The sequence below is a fragment of the Alligator mississippiensis genome, chromosome 4, assembly GCF_030867095.1.
Source record: "Alligator mississippiensis isolate rAllMis1 chromosome 4, rAllMis1, whole genome shotgun sequence".
NCBI lineage: Eukaryota > Metazoa > Chordata > Crocodylia > Alligatoridae > Alligator > Alligator mississippiensis.
In genome coordinates, this window is record NC_081827.1 from 244,289,381 (window position 1) to 244,312,596 (window position 23,216).

The window sequence follows — 23,216 nt, forward strand, 5'->3', positions numbered from 1 at the left end:
GCACAGAAGTGTCCTGGGCCAGCCCTCATGCATGACCTGGTGACATGGGGGGTAGGATCCGTATTTAGAGTGGGGTTCCCCACTCAGGGTTGCTGATGTGATTAAGGGAGGTTGTAAAAGCCAGCCGGTTTGCTGACACTGCAATTTTTGGTTTCCACCCGGATATGAAACTCTTCCTGACTGGTTCCCTGGCAGTTTCGTCCCTCTGGGGGAGTGCTGGCTTTTATAGAATGAACCCCGAGGTCTTGGATCCTCCCCTCAAACTCATCCTCAATAGGGGAGAGAAAAGAAGAGGGGGAAAAAGCAACTCAGAAGCTCCCCTCATTCCTTCCCTTGGCCTTGTGTGGGCAGTGGGGTGGCTCCTCTACCTCCTTGCAAGGGATTGCGTCCATTCAGCCATCCCTGGTGGTCTTACTAAATACCTGCCCTGGGACTATCAGTATCAGCCCCAAAGACGTTCTCCAAACACTGGCAGGGAGCATCATCCCCAAGTACGAAAGAGGTTGAACTTCCAGCCTCCATTTGCATCACGAGGGATCAGGGTGGCTGTGCGTGTGTTTGCCAGACAACTCCTGTGCAGCTTTGTTTTATGATGTTTCTTTTCCAGGAACATCTACACCGACCACGTCTGTCAGCACTGCTACCACTGCCCCTACAACAGGTAAGGAGGACAATCCAGTCCGTCTGAAGATGAAGAGCAGGGAGCAGGAGCGCGGTACTCCAAAAAAAATGCTGTGACTGCTGAACAACAGCAATAGCCATAGAAGTGTCCTGGGCCAGCCCTTGTGCATGACCTGGTGACACGGGGAGTAGGATCCCCATTTAGGTTGGGCCTGGTCACAAATGGTTGCAGATGGGAGTAAGTGAGCTTCTTAAAAATAAGTCAGGTTGTGAGAATGCAGATATGTTGGATGTTCTTGATATGCCCTGGTAAGGTTCAGAGCAAGTGGCAATGCCAGATGGCTTCTGTGCAGCTTTACATCTTATGCTCTTTCTTGTACTGGAAATACTACTACTGAACTCAACCATACAACCACCACTGCAATTACAGCTTCCACGGGTAAGGGGAGAGAACCAGAAAATGAATGTGGGCAGCAGGAACAAGCTGCCTTTGAGACACAGCTCTGAATGCTAAACGACAGTGTCATGGACCAACCCTCACACAACCTGGTGACACTAGGGGGTAGGTTCCCCATTTAGGGTGGGCCTGGTCACAAGGAGTTGCAGACGAGGCTATGAGAAGTTGTGAAACCTAGCCATGTTGCTGAAGGGGCCTTATTTTTGGTACCACCTATCTAAAATACAGTCTTTATTGTCTGCCTGCCCACCTGCTACCTCTCAGGATACAGCAGGCTATTGGTGGTGTTTCCAGGTTCAGACTGAGGCCTCCCTCCCTCCCCTCCAAGGCCCATCCTCTCCGGAGGAGAGGAGAGAAGAGGGAGCAAAAGGAACTCAGAAGTTCAAGATGACTCTACATTTTTTCCTGTTATCATATGTGGGCATGTGACAGCTCCTCTGCCTCTTTACAATGAGTTGTGTCCATTCTGCCATCCTCTGATAGCTTTGATAAATACACTCCCCCACCCCCCAGTGTCCTTGATTTGATATATAAGACCAGAGTATTTTTTCCAGTCCATTGGGATGGAGATCCACTATCCTCAAAGTCTCAAAAGGTAGATCTTTCCTGCTTGATTTCCCCCAATAAGGATTTCATAGATTTCATAGACATGAGGGCTGGAAGGGACTTAGGAAGATCATCGAGTCCAGCCCCCTGCCCAAAGGGCAGGAAGTCAGCTGGGGTCACAGGATCCCAGCAAGATAAGCATCCAGTTTACTCTTGAAGGTGTTCAATGTAGGCGCTTGAACCACCTCCGATGGCAGGCTGTTCCAGACATTGCTCGAGAGAGACAGCTGTGCTGCTAAATGCCAGTGTCATGGGCCCATTCTCACACACAACCTGGCAACACTAGAGGGTAGTATCCATATTAAGGTTGTGCCCAAGGGTTTAAGGTAGATCTTTCCTTTCTGTTTTCCCCCAATAAGGATCAGAGCAGCTTTCAGTGCATGTTTGCCAGATGGCTCCTATGCATTTTTTATTCATTCTTTTACAAGAAATTCTATATGTACCCCTGCGCCTCCGACAGCTCAGGAGAAAGAAGATGAAGATGACGAGCAGGGAGCAGAAGCGTGGTGCTCCAGAATAAATAGCATGAATGCTGAACAATAGTGATATTGTAACAGGGTGCATGGCTCGTGGCTGCAGCCCAGCTGCAGGCAGCAGAAAGAGGATCACCTGCCTGCCTAGGAGGACCGGGCCAGCCGATAGGGATAATTAGATGGCCAAAAGGAAGTTAAAAGCTCCCAGGGAAGAGAGCTGAGGGAGAGGAAAGGCTGAGGTGCTGAGGAGGCAGAACAGAGCTGGTATTACTCTCTCAGGGTCTGGGAAATGACCGCAGGGTATAAGTGAACCCTTCACTGTTTATGTGTTTGTTTTGTGATTGTGCTGTTTCCTGTGTGAGCAAGTTTGACCCAGGGAATATAAAACTGGGCTGTAAACCATGATAACATGGTTATCCTTTACCTCCTTACAAGGCATTGTGTCCATTCAGCCATCATCTGGTAGGTTTGATAAATGCCTTCCCTTGGGAACATCAGTATCAGCTCCATTATTCTCCCCAAACAATTGAGCAGGGAGCCAGTATCACCAGGTACTAGGTACTAGAAAGGAAGAAGGAAATCCCAGCCTGATTTCCCTCAAGAGGGATCAGAGCAATTGTCTGCATGTGTTTGCCAAATGGCTTCTGTGCAATTTTACATTTTATGATGCTTCTTTTACAGGAACACCTGCACCTGCCAGCCCTGACAACACCACTTCCTCCACCCCTCCAGCAGGTAAGGAGAAAGAACCAGTCAGTCTGAAGATGAAGAGCAAGGAGCAGAAGCGTAGTGCTCCAGAAACATAGTGATACCCATAGAAGTGTCTTTGGCCAACTTTCATGCATGACCTAGTGACCTTGGGGGGTAGGATCCATATTTAGGTCCCAAGGGGTTGCAGACCTGGCTAAGAACATTTGTAAAAGCTACTTGAGTGCCTAAGGTATGGGTTTTTTGGTACCAATTGAATAAAACTTCCTGCTTGATTCCCTTCAACTAAGATCAGAGCAGATGATAGTGGTGTTTCCATCAGACTCCTCCTGTGGGACCTTTACATTTTATAATGCTTTTCTTTTACTGGAACAACCAATTCTAATATATTTCCATCCCCCATGATATCCACACCTTCTAAAGGTAAGGGGAACATATCAGTCAGCGATAGCCATAGAAGTGTTATGGAGTAATACTCGGGCACAACCTGCTAACACTGGAAGGGTAGCATGTATATTTAAAGTGGGTCTGGACACAGGGATTGCCGACCTGACTTATAAAGTTTTTTAAAAGTGATCCAAGTTGCAAAGGATCCACATTTGTAGTACTTCCTGGATGTAAATCCTTCCTGCTTGGCTGCTGCCACCTGTTCACCGAATGGTGCAAGTAATAACCCTGCAGGACGCAGGTGGTGTTTTCTCACCCTCCCAGGAGGACCCTTTTCTGATACAAGTGGAGGAGAAGGGTGGAAAGTGCAACAACCTGCAGCCTCCATACAAGTTGAAACAGGAATTGTAAGGGGGATGATTTGGAGGGTGACACCTGGAAGCTCCATGTGCTTGGGGAATTGTGCAACAGTGCTATGCACACAGTGCATTTCATGGCTTTAAGCAACAACACTGAATACAGGGGACTTAAAGATCAAAGCTGATGTAGTCCAGTTGGAGTCCCCTTGTTATTGCACAGAGATTGCACTGAAGAAACTCAGCAGAGCTAGTTGGCATCTGTTTTTACCCTTCTCTCCTTTTTAGTGCATGTAGCTCCCCTGCTGTTCCCCCTTGCTTCCACTTCCTCCCTTGTTAGCAAGTGAAGACAACCTGTGGAAGATCCTAATGATTCACCTGCTACTGAAGAAGGCACATTTTTCTTACAACTGAGATGTTAAACCCTCTCTGATTAGCTGCCTCCATCCTAGTGCAGGAACAGTAAATTCACACGTGCAAAGGGCCTCAATGGTTGTATAGACAGACTTAGTTGTGGCTTGGACCAATTTTTGAGTGATTGATTTTGCTTAAGTTTTCTTAATGCAGGATATTTCCTCGCCTTGGATGTAATGCACACATGTGCAGTGGGGAGTCAGCATGATGGAGGGTGAATTTCACCCCTGGTCCTGCTATCCCCAGGAGCCATAGAGAAATATATTATTGTTACCTTAATATTATATGTTAATATGGTCATATTAACATAACAATGGAACAATCATGTCATATCCCCTGACGGCTAGGAAATTAGGTTTATATTTGCTGGATGGTGAATCACAGCAATGTCAAAATGTATTTGCTAGACTATGCTGGTAGGCTTGACATGTTCTGATATCATACCTTTTATTTAAAATTGGTCTGAAACCGAGGAGCGCTGTGCTCTATAAAATACAGCTGTGACTAGTAAGCCATAGTGACAGCCACATAACTTTTTGGGGCCAATGCAATAGGTGGTTACGGTGATTGTACAATGTGTTGATTGGTTTACTGTTAAAGTCTTTGTAAGACAATGTAATGATTGTATGGGATGCACTGTTGTGATTGTGTATCCCGTACAATCATCTGTGATGATTATACAGGATACATAGTTAGCGTAAAGAAATCACACAAACAGAACATCTTGTCAACATCAGCTGCCTTATGTATCTGGAATATGTTCTTAGTGTAATGTTAGCATCATAGATGGTAAAGTCCCCAGAGGCTTCCTATATACTGCCAACTTCGACATTTCTGCCGAAAACCAGTGCAGCTCCACCAGTGCTAGCAATGGTGGAAGTACTAAATATAGGTAACTACTCAATGATGGACTGTTTGTGCCCAGAGCTACCGCCTTCATGGTATAAAAATCCTGACGGAGACATACCTGATGAAGTTAAATGTTTTGCACTCTGGCAAGCCATGAGTTATTATTGCCCTTTTTTGCTTTCATAGATTTCATAGATTTCATAGCCACTAGGGCTGGAAGGGACCTCTCGAGATCATTGGGTCCAGCCTCCTGCCCAAGGGGCAGGAAGTCAGTAGAGGTCAGATCACCCCAGCAAGATAAGCATCCAAGCATTTCTTAAAGGTATCCAGAGTAGGTGGTTGCACCACTTCTGGGGGGGGGGGGGGGTTTGCTTTGAAGAAAACTTTCAAGCAGATTGTCCATCATGAGGATTCTTTTGGTTTAGAAAATGTGTGCAGTCTTATTGCCTCAGGTTGAGCAGGATCCAGTGTAAGTAAAGTTAGCAATATCAAAGTGAGCCCAATAATCTCCTGCCCATGGCAGGGCACCGGACTTAATGGTCTTGCAGGTCCCTTCCAGTCCTTCGATTCACTGATTTTATCACCATCAGTGGTAATATAGCAATATTTATCAGCTAAAATGGTGGCCTATTGCCATAGAGATTGGGTAACCACCTAGATTTTCTTGAGGTGCAGTTTAGTAGCAAGAGAACTACTACTTTCTATCTCCTTGGCTGAGTATGTTTGTAAGTTGTATTAATATCTTTCATCTTAGCAGGACCTCCCACCTGTGAACACAACCCATGTGGAAACAGTGCTGCTCAGTGTATTACTCTGTATCAAAACTATACCTGCCAGTGCCCGTTTCAGTTCTACTATAACTCATCAGCTTGTGTGGAAGGTGGGTGACATATGGATGGTCCATTTGTTTTATTGACTACACAGACAGTGCCATTTCCCCCTCATATCCTAATGCTATAAAGTGAAAACAGTTTGAGGAAGAGTCTGTCACTCGTATTCTAACAGAGAAATACCTTACTCTGTATAATCACAAGTACATTATTATTATTATTATTATTATTAATATATGCAAATATTAAAAATATTAACATTATTATTAATAATAAAATATAATTTAATATAATATAATGAATTAACATTGGAATGGAAGAGTTTAACAGATTATTATTATTATTTATAATATAATATAATGAATTAACATTGGAACGGAAGAGTTTAATAGATTATTAATATTATTAATAGGTTAATAGATTATTAACATTATTAATATTATTATTAATAGGTTAATTATAATATAATATAATATAATATAATATAATATAATATAATATAATATAATATAATGAAGTAACATTGGAACCAAAGCATTTAACAGATTAGAACAAAGTACAGAGTGGTAAGGATGGGCTTAAATTGGGTGAGAAGCAGGCAGGAATCGAGATGTAAAACTGAAGTTAATATTTATGGCCAAGATGCAAAAAAGCAGATGCCCAAAATATACTTCTAACTAAATGGTTCAAGTTTCCAAACTATTGACATTCCAACAAGTCCTATGGGAGTGGGATGCATAGTGGGATGCATAGGAGTTGCTGAATATTTTGTTACTTGAGAGTTTTAGAGGGTTGAGAGTGAGACTAATGACTAGTAAGACTATTCTGGTCATGAGTTGAAAGCTTTATTGAGATGTGCTATAGCAATGTCTTGCTTACATCAACAAGGACAGTGCTCGCATAGCCTTGGATTCGAAGGAAAACAGGCCTGTTGGCCAGGTGCCGCTGCTCCTTTGGGAACTTTCATTGATGCAGTTCTTTCAGAGTTGATCTTGGAGAAGTCTGACTTCACACGAATTGACCACAGATTATATACCCAATACAGGTTTTCTGCATTTGGTTACATTTTTGTGCTGAACCAACTGCCATTTATTTCCTTACACTATAAGGACGCATCAGCATTATTTGCAGTACGTGCTCACATCACACAATCCTACTTCCATAATTTTACTACACATGTGCTATTATGGCTTCTAGTTATGCCAAACTAAGCCGGGCTGGAACAAAGTTACGTTGCATGTATGGCCTATACCTTTGAATCTATATTTCAGTGTTCATGGGCCAGATTTTCAAAGGTGTTTCAGGAAATACTAAGTAGCATGTTTTCAAAGTGCCTGATCAGGTTAGGTACTGAACTGTCATGATTTTACCTCCAGGGACCTTTGAAAAACATTGCCATCAGACCATATTTAGTCATCTAAATTTAGGCTCCCATTTCTGAAAATGTCATTGCATGTATGTAGTAATGCCCAACCCTGCTCTGGTTCTGTTTGCTTTGAGCCATCCTCATAGCTGAACATTATCTTAGTGGCAGAAACACCCTGATTTTTCTGTAGCAACAGGCCCTTCCATAGCCAGTGGGCAGGAGCAGGAATTATTCTTGAGTTAACAAACAAAACTGAGTGGTTAAATAAGTATGCATCCCTTCCCACATTCTCCTATGTAAGGGCATGAGCAAAGATAGATGTTCCCTTCAGAATTCCTTCCTGCCAATGAAGCATGGATAACGCCTTGTTGACATCCTGCTTGTTTCAAATGCTGTGTAATGAATGAATACATCCGCTTCCCTTTCAGGAAAAGTATTCCCCGGACAGCTCACAGTGAATATAGGATACAGCAGCGAAATGCAAAATGTGAACTCACCCAAATACATTGAGGTGTACCAAGCCATCGAAAATTTTGTGAGTCACTTTTTGATCCTTGTCATCTAAATATCTGTTTTTCTGAATGAGAGGCTTGCAGGAAGATTCTTTGCCGCAGTCCGAGTGGAGTCCATGTCTGTTATACATTACACCTCCCTTCACCTTCCCACCTCACCAAAGCCTTTGATAAGACAGCAGTTTAGACCCCTGTCCTCTAGAGCCCAATCCTGCCCTCAGCCATGCACGCCTCCACATCGTACTGAAGTCAGCAAAAGTTTCATGCGTGCATTGAGATCAGAATGATGATTTTATAAAGGTTCTTCTATTGTGGGAAAGTCACCAAGAACTTAATACAACTGTGACAATTTTCTATAGGTTTTTTTCCTAAATCTCCTCTAGAATTGAATTATGAATTAGAATGATGCCTCTGCAAATTCTAGAGGGAGGATCCATTCAATTTGTAGACTAGTTTCAATGAAGAACCACTTGGGCGGATGGTGTAGGTGTGGAGAGGAGAGGACCTTTTGGGTTGAGGGCTGGAGGAGGGACAGGAACCCTGGGTGGACACCAGGGAGGGTGGAAAGAGGGAAAGCTGCCAGCTTGGAGAGGGTTAACGCAGGCAACAATAGGAGGAAAAATGTTCATCCCCTCACACTTTCCACCAAAACTCTCTTCTGAATGGGCTGTTAATTGAAAAGTGCTCCATTAACCAGCTCACTTGTATGTGCTGTCTTGCCATGTTGAAGTTCTTGTATTCTGGCAACCTTCAAATGCCTGCAGTACCTGTGTGCATTTGAAGTCTTTTGACTTGATCCTACTTTGATCACTGAGGACAGCTGCTGCTTAGTGTGGGTTGAAACGTGTCTGCCTCTCTCTCGGTCAAAGTGTGTCTTGTTTGTGTTGTGCTAAAGCGGTTTGGCAGAGCTACTGCTATAGACTCTTGTCACCTGCTTACTTAGCAGCAAGGACAATGCTGTTCATACTGCACCCTGGCTCCACCCTTAGTCTGATTCAGCTCCTTGAACATTGGACCCCAAAGATGTATTGTCAGGGAAATGGGTCCATGGTTTTATAAGGGTGGTTGAGGCCTCCCTCACCCTTTTCAAGGGGTTCGGGGAAGATCTGTGTGCAGAGGCGTCCTTCTAAGTGTAGGGCATGGGACAGCAGTGTTCCTCACTGTGTCTGTAAGAATCTGGCCTTGGCCAAAACTTCTTGGAAGTCAGTAGGAGTTTTGCCTGGGCATGAAGTGGTAGATATAAGGCCCTTATTTGGCTTTGATAGAGATGACACTGCCTGCATCAACACTTCTCTCTAATTTGAGCTACTTTCTTACCTATGTATAATTCAAACTCACTTTATCTTTTATAGTTCCAAAAAGCTTTCTCTGACCGATTAGACTATGGACAGACAGTAATTGAGACTCTACGGTAAGTTTGGTAACTTGTTTATTATCTGAAATGTGTAGGATCTCTTTTTGTGACTATACCACTTGCAGCTTACCGTGTGCTCATGGCTGGCCCAGGCTTAGTAGTGTAGCTAGAGGTGGGGAACCAGCCCTAGGCACTGATTTAGTGGGGGTGCTGTTCAGGCACTCCCACCCCACTTCTTTTTGACATCTCCAACTGGGAGGCAAAGTTTGCTAGTAATGCTTCTGCAATCAGCTATTGTTTAACCAGCTCAAATTTCCTGTTTACCTGGGAGATTAAATTAACCCAGGTAAACAGGGGTACAGACACATGGACAGTTCTTATCACATTTAGAAAGTGTTGGAAATACACATGTAGCATACACGCACTCCTTGAGCCGAACCATGTAGAAACACTAGAGATTGAATGTGACTTCGGTGCAGGGCCAGATTCTGTGCTGAAGAACGTGTTATTCCACGCGGCGGCTCATTGATAAGAGCCAATAGAAGAGAAGATACAAGTGGAATAAGAGTCTGTTCAGCAGGAAAATGGATATCTGAATCAGATCCTTATCTAAGTCACTGTGGTATTGAGCCTCACTACATACAAAAAATAATCTGGGGCATACTTCAGTCGTACATACATAGGTATATAATGTATACAAACTGGGTGGATGATCGTGTGCCCGTATTACTTGACAAATATGGCTCCGGAAGGTAATAACAGAATTTAGATGGCCCAGGAGACTGGTGATAGGGTAGACAATCTTGCACATGGGGTGACCCATTTGTGAGAGATCCAGGCTGTTTAGTTAGTCCAGGTATCTCTGAATTAACCTGTTATCACATCTCTGCGTTGCAGGCATCCCCCAAGATGCCTTTATATTCAAAGTCAGTGCTGTGTGTTTGCATGGGGGTGAGGTGGAGGGAATATCTTTTGCCCTGTCTGGGGGATGCCTCTGATCTAAAAACAGTTCAGATAAATGTGGATTACCTGGGACTTCTAAAGCAGCCCTGTTTATTTTTTCAGTGGGCTCTCTTCAGCTAGGAAAAGGAGTACAAATCCGACTGAAGTGACCTTTATGAACATCTTTGAAGCGAAGACAACTTTATCCAATGAAACGGTTGCAGAGCTTATAACGAAAGTAAATGGTGGCGATCAAATTGATTCCAAGTCCTATAAGCGTAAGTACAGCACTAAGAGTAATGGTTATGATTTTCCAGGAAGGATAGGGTATGTGGATGATGAAGCCCTGAGACAAGTAATCCTCAGTGATAATGATGAATTAAGTATCTAACTTCCTTTTCTTACTTTGAAAAGCATTTGTTGTAATTCTTTTTTCTCCTTGAGACCGTGATGATTTATATTTGTTATATGGGAAAAGATAGAAAAATACTTTTTTCAAACTAGGAAATGTCATGCTTTTTCCATATGGTAAATGTTAGGTGACCAACAGGAATATCCACAGTTACATTAGATTGACCAACAATGGAAGAAATATAGTTTCATAGTTTCATAGTTGGTAGGGTTGGAAGGGACCTGAGCGGATCATCAAGTCCGACCACCTGCTGTGGCAGGAAAGGATGCTGGGGTCAAACGCCCCGGCTAGGTGATTTATCTAGCCTCCTTTTGAAGACCCCCAGGGTAGGAGCCAGCACCACTTCCCTTGGGAGTTGGTTCCAGGTCCTAGCCGCCCTAACTGTGAAGTAGCATCTCCTAATATCTAGCCTGAAACTACTCTCAGCATCACGTGTATTCAGCATTCAACCATTTTTTATGCTTCTAAGAATAAACCATCCTCTTATCCCAAAATTAGAGGGAATCTTTCCTTATCACCTGGTTATTCCATCGTTTTCCAATATGGGGTCTCTTGCCCCTTTGAGGAAGTATCTGATATTGGCTATGTTGAGGCAAGACTCTGTTGATGAAAATGCTTTCTGGTGTCAGAATGGATTAGACAAATGTTTGAGAATTGCTTTCTGAAGTGAGAACTCAGTGACCAGTTGCCTCACTGATCTAGTGCAAGCCTTACATTGCTAAAAAACCATTCATACTTGACAAAAAAAGTACTAATGCTTAGAACTAAACAACTTGCTCTAGACTTTGTAGATGCTCTTCTTTATTCTGCAGAAATAGTTATTTGAAAGTCATCCAAAGCTGTGTCTAGTAAAAAAAATTCACATTTTCAAGTCAAAACCATGAATTTTTGCCTATATAGTGGTCATCAAAGGTGTTCAGGTGATTTGAGTAGCTCCAGCAAAAACATAACTTGCATCATTTTTATGATGCAGTTTATTAATAGGAACCAAGGTGTTGAGACTACCCTGAGCACCACATGTCTTGGGCTTTCATGTAACCTTGTAAGGATGTGGTAGGATTAGTACAGGTTTGTCCAACTTCAGCCTGGCCTGGGACACATGCTGCACCAGCCATGCTCATGGGGTAAAACTGAGGTAGGGATCCCCCTTCCCCACTGGCAGTATGCAGCCCTCTGGGATCCCCTTCTCCCCGCACCTTCCTGCATGAACCTCCATCCCCTCTGCTGTACTCTGTCTCTGAAAATGGAGGATGCCAACAGCTTCACAGAAATGTAGAAAAACCCTTATCATGGACAATTATGGCATAATCTGCTGAAAAAATAAATTTATCCTAAAGACAGTCTAGTAGAGAGACTCTTTCCCCATTATACCTCTATCCCAACTTTAAGTGATGATGTTGCACAGTGTTCAACATCTGTATAGATTAATATAGGGTCTGATTCTACCAATAGTCCTCCATATGCTCTGATCTGGACCCAGAAATACCATGTACCAAAGTATAATTCAAGATGGAAGTAAAAGTTGAGGGTAGGGGTCATGCAGTTTTTAAAAACAGGTTAAGGGAAGAAATGTTCATGAGAGCTTTTTGTTAAAGTTGGGGAAGAGCAGAACCTTTTCTGGACTGGAGAAAGTAAGGCTTTTTGGCAGTATATCAAATCAGGAGTGATGAGAAATCAGCAATTGTGATAGGATAGGATCAGCAGCATTTGATGGGAAAGAGGGGGAAAGGTCTTCAAGACTGTGAGTGTTCATTCAAAATAAATGAGGAGCTGTTGTCCTAAATGCAGCTTAACACTACACTGCTTAATACTTAAAAAATATTAAGTATATAATATGTATGATAGTCAGCCATCATGGTGCTTTATATTGCTAATGCTAAGTTTTACTTTCTAACCAGCCTTTGTATTTTTAATTTTGCTTTTAGCGCTCAGCGAATGTGCTGTGTATGGATGTGATCTGGTGACCACTACATGCCAAGCATTGCCTGATGGGCTACTAGTGTGCAAGTGCAAAGACGGGGCATTCAAGAAGAACCAGGAAGACAGAGTTTGTTCATGTAAGAAATGTGCAAGTTTTATAAGTGTTGGGGATGGTTTCATTCTTCCTCAGTTACACTCTGTATCAGGGCCATTAAGGAAAAAAAAAGATGGATTTCAGGTAGGCCGGGCCCCTGCAGCTCTGAAAAAACAAGTGTGAAGGCCCTGATTAAGCAATGAGCATTTGCTTAAAACTAAACGAGAGGCAAGAATACGTGCTTAAAGTCACCATGGCTACAACTTCTCTTTAACACTGCCTTAAAATGAAGCACATTTTTAGCAACTGCATTCCAGTTCAGTAAAATGCATAAGTATTTGACTAAGTTTAAGCTTCTGGATATTACCTTTGAAATTAGTGAGGGACTACCTACTTGAGTGCTGCGCATGGACCAGACCTCAGGGTCTAGATCACTGAATAAATCACAGACTCACATAGCCCTAGAATAGCTAGATAGGCTTCTCCCCTTGCAAGTGCTTCAGGGGCCTGTGAGAATGGGGGACCTGATGGTGCATACCAGTAGTTCACAAACCACAGGCCTTTTTCATGTTGACAGTGTTGATGAATCAGAGTTCCCTTCTTTTCCCAGCAGGATTTGGTATTATTATGTTGCCTGCCTGCTGATGTCTTTGGGGTCTGAGGTTCCCCCCCATTTATTCAGCTTTATTCACTTCCTCATCACCTCTCAGGCAGCCATCAGCCTGGCTACTTCCCCTATTCCTACTCCTACCATTTCATTGCCAGGTTGCCTTGGGTTTTCAAGCTGGTATTTATTGCTGCATACTGCACACCTTGACAGCTCTGCTGTCTAAGCCAGCATTACCAATCCGCCACATTCACAAACCACGAGAACTTAAATATCACAAAGTTTTCCAGATAATAAACACAGTGTCTTCAGTTACCATCAGTTGTTTTAAACGTCAAGGCTTCTCTACATGCCTTCTCTTCCAATCCTGGGTCTCGCACTGACAGAGCGCATGGCAGAGTGCAGTTATGGAAAAGTGCATGGCTTGGGAGCAGCCCCTATAGCTCAGACTGGACCCCAGAGTCTCTCCCAGAGCCGTCTTTAACTCCCATGAAGTGGAAAGCCTCTGCTCCGTCCTGGGATGCTCCAAGCCATCTGCTCAGTGCACTCAAGAGGAGTGAGTGGATGGGGTTTATTCTCTCACAGCTGGATCTGTGGTCCAGAAGGGAGCCCTATTAAGGTGCCTATGAATTACAGTCATGTTTTCAAGCTGTTTCCTCCAGCTGTGATGGCTAGAAACTTTATTGCTATCATTTTAGCGTCACTTTGCCAAGCAATTGAAGTTCTTACATAATAGATGGCTTCCAATATCTAAGGCTTTAGCATCCACACCAGGTATTGTGAATTGTATGGATGGGATTCTCAGGAGCCCAGCCACAGCTGGGGAGGAGGCAGTCCTGAGAAATGTCTAGGGCAGCGTGGCTATCAGGGTTCTGGCATGGAGCAGAAATCGGGGAAAGAAACCAAAGATCAGGAGCTGAAGCCCAACATCAGAAGCTTGAGAGAGTCCAGAGAAGAGCCTCTTGTATGATTAGAGGCCTGAAGGAGGAAAGGCTGATAGATATGGGACTGTTCAGCCTGGAAAAGAGAAGATTTCATGGGGATTTGGTGGCAGCTTACAAATATATCAGGGGAGAGCATCAGGGGCTAGGCGAGCAACTATTCACCAAAGCTCTCCAGGGGAAAACCAAGAGTAATGGTCGTAAACTAGAAGAAGGTTTCAGACTGGATATAAGGAAAAACTTCTTTATGGTTCATGTGGGATAGACTCCCAGCAGTCCTTTCTGCCCAGAGCGGGGGAGCTGGACCAATGATCTCACGAGGTCCCTACCAGCCCAAAACTTCTGTGTGACTCAGAGCTAGGGTACCAGAAACAAGAGTAGGTAGGAGCCAGGACAGGACCTGGAGGCAAAGCTGGGCCTTAGCAGACTTCACCCAGCTTCAAGGGAGCAGCAGTCTGCTCCTTCTGCTATGACTGCCTCTGAGGACACGGCTGGGCTTCATAAGGGTTAAGGGTTTCCTGTGGCATGTGGCTTCTCCCTATTATTTCATGCTGAGCGTGAGGCTATGCAAATATTTGTGCCTCCTGGGCTAGGCCCGAGAATGCCATAGTCTTCTGTTCAGTTTGCACCCAGGCATTATGAACGATTTGCTGTGACATCAGACCATTGGTCATTGCCCGGCCGCCGGCACATGGAATCCACCCAAATTTTAATTCCTGGCTGTGTTGATGGTCCAAGCAAGGACTGGCCTTTTGCTTTGTGCTTCTACTTAGGGTCTAGTTGTATGCATGTATAACTCTATATACAAAACAACAATATTCCTCAGCCTGCCCGGGATGAAGAGCTTCCCAAAGATTAGTAAGACCAACGTAGGTTTTGCCATGCACCTCGGTATTGACTGAAAACGTCAATCTCTACATGTTGCATCATTAAATCCCTATATCAAAATGTCCATTTTCAGGCTCTCTTTAAGCTCACCTTATGTTTTTTCTATTGGAAACGCAGATTGCCGCAGCACGTGCACCAGCGAAAACAACGAGCACTGCACTTACAACAAGACGGGTTTTCCAGTTTGCAGTTGCCTTCCTGATTTTAAATCACAAGGATCAAAATGTGTGGCGTGAGTACTCAGCTGTTTTGTAAGCTTGCCCAAAGGCAACACCACATTTAAAACAGAGTAGACCTGACAACATTGCTGTCTGAAACTATTCAAGTTAAATAACGTGAAGTCATCAATGCACGCTGGGCAGATATGTGGCTTTGTATCAATGGGAGAACCTCCATAGAGGGCCATGGGGGTTAGGCACTGGGTATCTTGCGTGGGTTTCTCAAAAAAGTGTCTCCTCCAGCGCAGGGTTGAAACCCATTAGTGGAACAGAGGGGGAAGCTGCCCACGTTACCAGACATACAGTCGCTCTGCGAACAGGCTGTGCATCCGGCTCCTTTTAACCCTGCCGCTTTCCCAGAAAATGTAATTCTCACATCAGCCTTATTTCAAACTGGCAGCATTAGGGTGAAAAAATGAAAAGATGTCAGCAATCAGATGCCCAAAAAAACCTTTGATAACCCCTGGCCAAGTTTTCTACAAGCGATTTATCATTTCAGTCAAGTGATCAGTGCCTCACTTGTGGGTACCCACTTTAAACAATTTGTCCCTTAAAAAAAGAAACCTGATTTCAGAGATGAGTGCTTGGAAAATTGGGTGATATTAAAGGGACTAATATTTATTTAATGTCAAAAAGATTCTTGCCTAAAATTGCTAGTCGTTTCTGGAAATTTTGGCTAAAGAGATTTTACTTGAAAAAGGTATATTGGTGCTCCTCAGTTATTTTTCTTACTTGTAACTCTGCCTAGAGAAACAACATGGATTTTGAGTTCAGATGACAAATGTGAAATCTATTATGGTGGTGGGATGGTTGACATTAGTGGCTCATTATTTATTAGTGCTTGCTTGAATTGAATAAAAATGACACCTGTTTTCGTTTCCTATCCCTTAGATGTCCTGTTGGCTATTCTGGAGTAGAGTGTGAGAGCAGTGAGTAGAGAAGTTTCTAACTGTTTATTTAGTTAATACCTTTATTATGCCGATATTATTTTATTTAATGTCAAAAAGATTCTTTCTGTTTAATAGCAAGAATTCCAGCAATGTCTAATCTGTGGAGCTGCTGTGCAGGATGTACAATAGCAGCAGTTACGGAGACACAACCCCAGCATGTTAATAAAAAAAAAAAATAGGGAAGGATGAGTGAGGATGCAAAAGTCCTCCACCCAAATAGAGAAAGCAACCAGAAATGAATAGAGAAGACTGCATCTTCCTAGTGGTGACATGGGACTAATTCACTAGATTTTACTGGCCAACTCTGTTATAACATGGACAAGGGAGTACAGAATACAGCTCACTCTTTTGTTAGTCATGATGGCTCTGCAGCAGTAAAGCGTGATGGATATTTTGTTTTATTGACCACAGTTAGCAGATACGTTCCTGTTCCTATGCATTTCTGAACAGCATTCAGGAGGAGTTTGCCACCTCTGAGCATTTACCATGAGCTACAGAGAAAGAGCTGCACGGCTACGACACGGGACAGTTGGTTTTCCTGTCTGTGTCGCTCTGCGGGCCATTGTACAAGGGGAAACACGGCAAAGAAATGCCATGCTATATATGTGTAAAAAAAAAAAAAAAAAAAAAAAAAAAAGAAACTTCCCCACAGAATTTCTCCACTCAATTTAGCAAAGCCATGATTTCTACCAGAGTATTACAAATGTCACTCAACTCGGTCGCCCAATTTTTGATGGAGATAGGGTAACGATATGATTTCCATCCTATAGGAAGAGAGTTAAAATAGATTAAACGACTTGCTCATAACCACATGACAGCCCGGGGCATAACAGCAGACTGAACCCTTAAACCCAGGCCTCAAGATGCCCAAGCCTGTGATTTTATTAGAAATGCACCCTATTTCTGGTGTGTGGACGCAAAGTTTTAAAATGCAGAGTAGAACAGATTGAAACTTTCTGTTTCGCCACAACATTTTTCAATGAAGACGAGGGGGGAAAATAACATTTGTTGCCCTACTTTTTTATATTTTTGTCAAAAAGTGATTCTTTCTTTTTTTCTTCATAAAAATCTGGAAAATATCATCCAAGCAAGTGGGGAGGAATCATTCTTCTGCAGAGTAGATATTCTTTGCAGCCCTCTGTAACTTCTCTAATCGTCTCCAGCCCCTAGCCTGAGGCTGGTGTGTCAGCATAAAAAGAGAATAGCAACGTAATGAGCAGGGAAATGAATGAAAATGAAAGGCTGCCATCCAGGCTAGTCGGTTTTGTGCTGGGATCTGGTAGCCTGCAACATATGTAGGGTCCCACTCACTTCAGTGCAACTCTTGATCTAGGTAGTGATCCCAGTTCATTGTGAGGACGCTGCTGATCTCACTCAATGCCCTAACAATTAATACACAAAGGAAATGTGTTCCGATGGGATTTTACTCCAAAATGTATTCATTTATTCTTAAGTGAAATGAAAGGCACTCACGTTTTCAGTATTCACTATGAATTTTTCATTTTCCTCTCTCTTTTCCAGATTTCCTATTGATCGTTATAATATTGGCTTGCGTACTTGGGGCCGCTATCCTCATCTTACTTTCAGTGGTCATTTACTTATCAGTGAGGTACGCTAATTGCTTTGTGGTTATTTAAAAGGAGAGGCTATGCTAAATTCTTACGGACAGAATGAGACAGAGTTTCACAGAGAAGGGGAAGATGTCTCAGGCTGCACATGCAGGTGTGGACACATATGGACATACTAAATGGACACACCATTACTTCAATTTTGCTGGGAAATTTGTACTAGTAGCTGTGTGTTTTTTCCCCTCGTGGGCAGGTTGTGAGCTCCCCTAATAAATATGTGCTCACATGGTTGAGAATTTGAGCCTGGAGGTCTGTCTGGTCTTCAAAATGTGTGCTCAGGACTGAACTGGGCCGTACGTGCTTAATGCCTGTAAATTCATATTCTTGCCCCACACCCAAGAAAACTTAAACTGAAGGGAACTGAGAGAGCTTGGACTCTGGAGCTCAGGTTCAATACCCTCCATAGTAGCTATTTGCTGGTCTAAGAGTCTAAGGGCAAGGACGGCAGCCATGGTCTTTGTTCTCCTTCTATGGGATTCCCAGCTACTAGATATGGAGAAGCAGTGACCCAGTAGCCCCTTTCCCATGCCAGCTCCAATGGACCTTACCTACTATTTGGCCAAGCAGGATGTCAAGAAGGCACTCAAGCACAGCTACTTTGCCCTTGCTCTCACCCCACCCTTGGAGTGAGGCAGGACAACAGTCTTTGGGCACCTACACATGTGCAGCAAGGCTGCTCCAATGTGCTGTAATGACAGCGTGCTGGAGCAGACTCGATTGAGTCTACTGGAGCATGGTATGTCTTTTTATGCTGACATACCAGCGGGCTCCAGCATCTCATGTATTAGCATGCCTACACTGAAAAATGGTGGTGGGGGAGCTTTAGTTAAAACACCCCTGCTGCCATAATACACGAAACAGTCTAATTAAAGCCAGAGCACGTGTATAAACACCCTTTGTGAAAAGCCCTCCTAAGGTGGGCATATTTCACAAAGATGGGCAAAAGCCATTGGCAGCAATAATGGCTTTCACTGCAGACGTCACAACTGAACTGAAAGAACATGGAGAAAGGGGGTGAGGAAACCTTAAGAGGCAACTAAAAAATAAAGCTGCTTATAAGACGTTCTCTTCCCATTAAAGAACAACACGGAAATCCGATCCAGAGAAGAAACGTTTGCTAAACTTGACCAAGCAAAATGCAGAAGAAATATCCAATGGAAGTTCTGGCAGCAACATGGAGGCGGGGGGCAGAATCTTCCCCAGGATCAAAACTAATGTGGGTCGAGCAAACCAAGGATTTGAGGGAAGTAACCCTTACGTAGCGAACCCACCAAATAGGAACTACCTTCCCGAGAAGGATTACGACTATGATGATGACGTAAGTGATTTGTGCATGGTTATGAGGGTTGTGTACCTTGACTCTAGGAATGGAGACAAAGTGCCAAAGACAGAAACCAAAGTCCTCACCTCTGCCCCAGCACTCGTACACTAGGAAAAATGTTGGGAGTGGCAAAAGGTGATCGAACAGCCCTGGATCCACAGGGTAAATATTCAGCATAGGAGCTGAAGAAGACCACTCCAGGCTGTCTTCTGAGGGCCCCATTCTAAGCTCCAAGTGTGGGGGTGTCTTGTGGGGGGGAAGGTAGGTGTCTAGGTGGGCTCACCCAGAGATGCTGCTGTCATATCAGGCATATCTGCACTGCAATCAAAGGTGAGAATTGCTCTGTCAGAGGCATCCTCCTTCCCACGTTGCCCCATGTCCGAATAGGGGATACTTGCTTGGCAGCTGAAGCCTGAGTGCTGCAGCTACCCTGCTCTTGGTAGATTAAAACCAGTCTGTGTCTACTGCACTTGCACCTTCTGATTGCAGCATTAGACATAGCCTTAGGCATGACCTTAGACATTCATACCTATGGCTGCTTCAGCCCTTGGAACAGCCCAAGATTGGAGGCTGCAAAGGTATCTTAAAGGGCAGAGTCTCGCCCATCGTTTTAGAACAGCACAGGGAGATCTATAAAGCAGAGACCCGTTATGTAGGTGGAGGTTTCCTGGCATGATGAAACCCACTGCCTGTGTTTTATTCAAAGTATTTTGCCTCTTTCTGCTCAGCAATTGAGCTGCTGAGTCGTGTGGCACTCAGGTGGCTGCTCTTCATACATAAAGAACATGATGGAGATCAGTAAAAGATCTCCGTGTGCTGTGCCCTGCACCCAGGCTGAGAAAAGCACGCTGGCAGGACAGCACTTATTTGCCGATCTTTGACAAGGATTTTGGATCCAACTCAGGAAAGCCCTCATCTTCTCAACTGATTTAAAAATTAGCTCATGTGCTTAACTTCAAGCATGTGCTTAAAATGCTTTGCTGGACTGAATCCTAATCCCTGAAGGTGAGAAACAATGGTAAGGTTGGCAGCGCATATCATACAAAAAGCTGCTGATGAAAAAGCATCTAATTCATTCAGCTAAGCATCTAATTAACCATGTGCTCTGAGCCATACAGGTACAGCTTTGGTTGGACTTCTGCTTATCAAGAAAGTTAACTTTTCACCAGTGAGAATTTGTCTCAAAATATAGTTGCTTCAAAAGGTGTTTCATTTTCTGTCGAAGTTGATGCTATGCAGAAGGGCTCCGGCAGGATTCATTTGGAGGGTGGTATTTTCTGACCCACCAACTCTTTCATGGTTTTTTTTTCTTCATCTCCTCTCCAGTATGAAATGTCAGCAAGAGGTGATGGCTTCAAGTTGCAGCGCAGATCCTGATTTTAAGTAGCTCAAGAGACTGCAAGGCTTCAAGAGAGACAATGGACCAGATGGGTTCTGCAGCTTCTTCACTAATAGGATGATCTCAGCTGGGTGGCAGATAGAAACCTTCCAACGCTCCCTATCCTCCTGACAGCACCTCTTTGAAGGAGACATCAGCCTTAATTAACCTAATTAATTTAAATCAATGCCAATAAAAATGGTACCAAGATGTCCTTAAGGGCATGAATAAGCTTCTCCATCTTAGATTCTGACCGCCCAGGTTTCTAAGGCAGTGGTAGATCAATGCAGCTCTATCCATCGCTAGCGCACTCAGGGTAACGACACTTTAACCACCATGCCACCCAACCCTGCTCAGAGATGTTCCAGATCATTTGATGATAAAAATGCCTAGGCTCACTGCTGCTACCGTTACTACCCCAAGCAAACCTGCAGTGGTGTTTAGCATGCTGGGACATTGCCAAAAAAGTGTGCAAGTTTAGTGTAAGTCAAGGCTGCTAAGAAATGCCTGTGAATTCATCCTCCTTTAGGTGCATCGATCTGCCAAAGGAACGGTCCCACCAAGGCGCTTGGATCTTAATTGAAACCCACAGTTGCTCCTGTGATAAAAATTCAAACAACCAGGAATTAGAATAAGTATAGATTCAAAATTGCTTCCCTATGCCTCTTGTTTTAGAGGGCTCAGTTCTGAACCTGAGCCACATACACATACACTTTCCTCCCCATGCAGCAGCATGGCTAATACCTCAACACTATAGCTCCTGGGCAAAAGCTATAGTTGTCTTATGTAATTTGTGATCACTTTTTTTTCTCTGGAGTCAAGGAAGGCAGAAGCCTTTTCACTTTAAATGATTATAATTCTGTGAAAAGCAATGCTTGACTTTTTTCTCTTCGTATTTCTAGTTTCTCATACATCTTCAGTGTTTCTTTGTACCTCCAGCAAATCTTTTTTTAATGATACGTAATCTATAATTTGGCATTTAAGTAGGTTTTCTATTGGCTAAGGAGAGCATTTAAAATACTGTACATATATTTAAATAGGTTTGTTAAAGCTAAAATATAATTTGATTGAATTGAATGTTATGTTTTCTGATGCTCGTTCTCGATATGTGCAAACTAAACAGATAAACTGCTCAGTAAACTGTTTGATATAATGCTGCTCAGACAAATTTGATTTCCTTTCCACCAACCAAGGGGCTCTGTTGTACTTTAAAACTTAGCAAGGGAATACAAGCATCAGAATGTGTACCTGAGACTAGATTTTGAAAACCCAAAAAGGCAGAGAGTGGGTCCAGGAGTTTGGCTTATTCCTATCACTCATTCAGAGGCACTCATTCAGTAGAAACAGTCATTACACCTTAATACAGCCATAATATTTAGACTTGGGAGGTTTGCACATACATTTAAATAATTTTCAAGGAGAGTTGGGCACCTAGCCCACTATAGCCCCTTTGAAAATTGCAAAGCGGGTGTATCAAAGAGTTTCTATGATAACACCAACCTTGTCCTTATGCATACATGTTCTTCTGTGGATGGACCTCAAAGTCTGTAACCATCTCACAGAAAATGAAATTCTCCTGTCCCTTCAACAGGCTTTTGTTTTCATGGGAAAAGTGGCACGTTTGCTCCTCCTGATACCCATGATGTATGCAACTATACATTCTCCTCCCCACAAGCACTTTCAGTCTTTGAAAGTAATTAGCAATGGTACTGGAAGGCTACCAGCCCATTGTAAGGAATATAAGATAAGTGGCATGGCTCTTGTATCCAGGATGGCACTCAAAGGCTTATTCTTTTTCCCTTGTTGTCTCACCTACCACGCAGGCCCTAGGCAAGGTTGGCTATTAGGAGGAACTTTCTGACTATGATGGTGATCAAGCAGTGGATCAGGCTACCTAGAGAAATTGTGGACTCTCCATCTCTGGAAGTTTTCAAGAACAGGTTAGATAGAAATTTGGCTAGGGTGGTTTAGCCAGGGACGACCCTGCCTTGAGCAGGGGCTCAACTAGATGACCTCATGAGGTCACTTACAGCCCCACTTTGCCATGGTCCTATGTACCACCAAACTGTGTGAAACGTAAATGAGAGTGACCTTGTCAGTAGAGGTCTCAGGTCAATAAAGACAGTTGTCTGAAACCTTAATCTGAACGTGTTTGCTTGGGCATCAGCACCTGCTCTGGCCAGGCACTAAAGCCCACGTCCACCAGTGGAAGACCAGCTCCACAAGCAGAAAGCTGAAGATATCATGAGGCAGGCAATTGTGGCCATACTTCTGTCCCAGCTGCGCCAAGAGGTGTTGCAACTCAGAAGGGTTTGAAATATATTTTTTCAGGCTTAACCAGGAGTTAAAGATTAATGAGCCTTTCATGAGTGGAAGGTGTATGAAACTTCAAGGTCAAAGTCAGCAAGACACATTGCTAGAGCTGTCAGGCGTTCATGTCATTTGGACACGGAGGAATTTTAATTGGCTTAGCTCAAAGTTTAGTTATGTAGCAATAGCAGCATCATTTACCTGTTCTAACTGCGCTCGAAGGGTCTGCAGTCATTCTGATCAAATCACTATTGCTCAGGCTTCCCAAGTCAGATATACATGCCTTCTCTAGGCTGAGACGCTGAGCATAGTTGTGAAAAGCAAGTTGGAAAGGCAAGGTGAAAAGTGAACTGAGAAAAACAATGGTGTGGAGTTTCATGAGCATTGTCTCTGAGTTTAGAACAGGGGTGGCCAAAATGTGGCCCACAGGCCACATGTGGCCCACCAGGCTATTCTATCTGGCCCGCGGGGCCCCTAAAAAATTTAGAAGGTTAATATTTATCTGCCCCTGGCTGCCTGTCATGTGGCCCTCGATGGCTTGCCAAAACTCAGTAAGCGGCCCTCCACCCAAAATAATTGCCCACCCCTGGTTTAGAAGGTCATTTAAACTGTTCATCTTGCACAGTCTACCTGGGAATCAGACTCAAAGTGAAGGCCAGTCATTAAGTGCCAGT

The 23,216-nt window shown here is 43.6% G+C and overlaps 1 protein-coding gene across 12 annotated transcripts in view; it reads left to right on the forward strand.

Moving 5' to 3' along the window:
• MUC13 (mucin 13, cell surface associated) overlaps positions 1-21,390 on the forward strand; it is a 39,780-nt gene extending 18,390 nt beyond the window's left edge. For 11 of the 12 annotated variants that reach the window (XM_059727467.1, XM_059727463.1, XM_059727461.1 and 8 more), the window contains 12 exons: positions 608-661; positions 2,839-2,892; positions 5,626-5,751; positions 7,496-7,602; positions 8,932-8,990; positions 9,999-10,153; positions 12,213-12,344; positions 14,855-14,969; positions 15,847-15,884; positions 17,427-17,514; positions 18,614-18,851; positions 20,181-21,390. In XM_059727467.1, the coding sequence (XP_059583450.1) occupies positions 608-661; positions 2,839-2,892; positions 5,626-5,751; positions 7,496-7,602; positions 8,932-8,990; positions 9,999-10,153; positions 12,213-12,344; positions 14,855-14,969; positions 15,847-15,884; positions 17,427-17,514; positions 18,614-18,851; positions 20,181-20,231 (1,217 nt within the window). In that variant the 3' untranslated portion in view covers positions 20,232-21,390. The remainder of the gene's footprint in view (positions 1-607; positions 662-2,838; positions 2,893-5,625; positions 5,752-7,495; positions 7,603-8,931; positions 8,991-9,998; positions 10,154-12,212; positions 12,345-14,854; positions 14,970-15,846; positions 15,885-17,426; positions 17,515-18,613; positions 18,852-20,180) is intronic. The other variant, XM_059727457.1, reaches the window with a different exon arrangement.
• Positions 21,391-23,216: the final 1,826 nt, after the last annotated feature.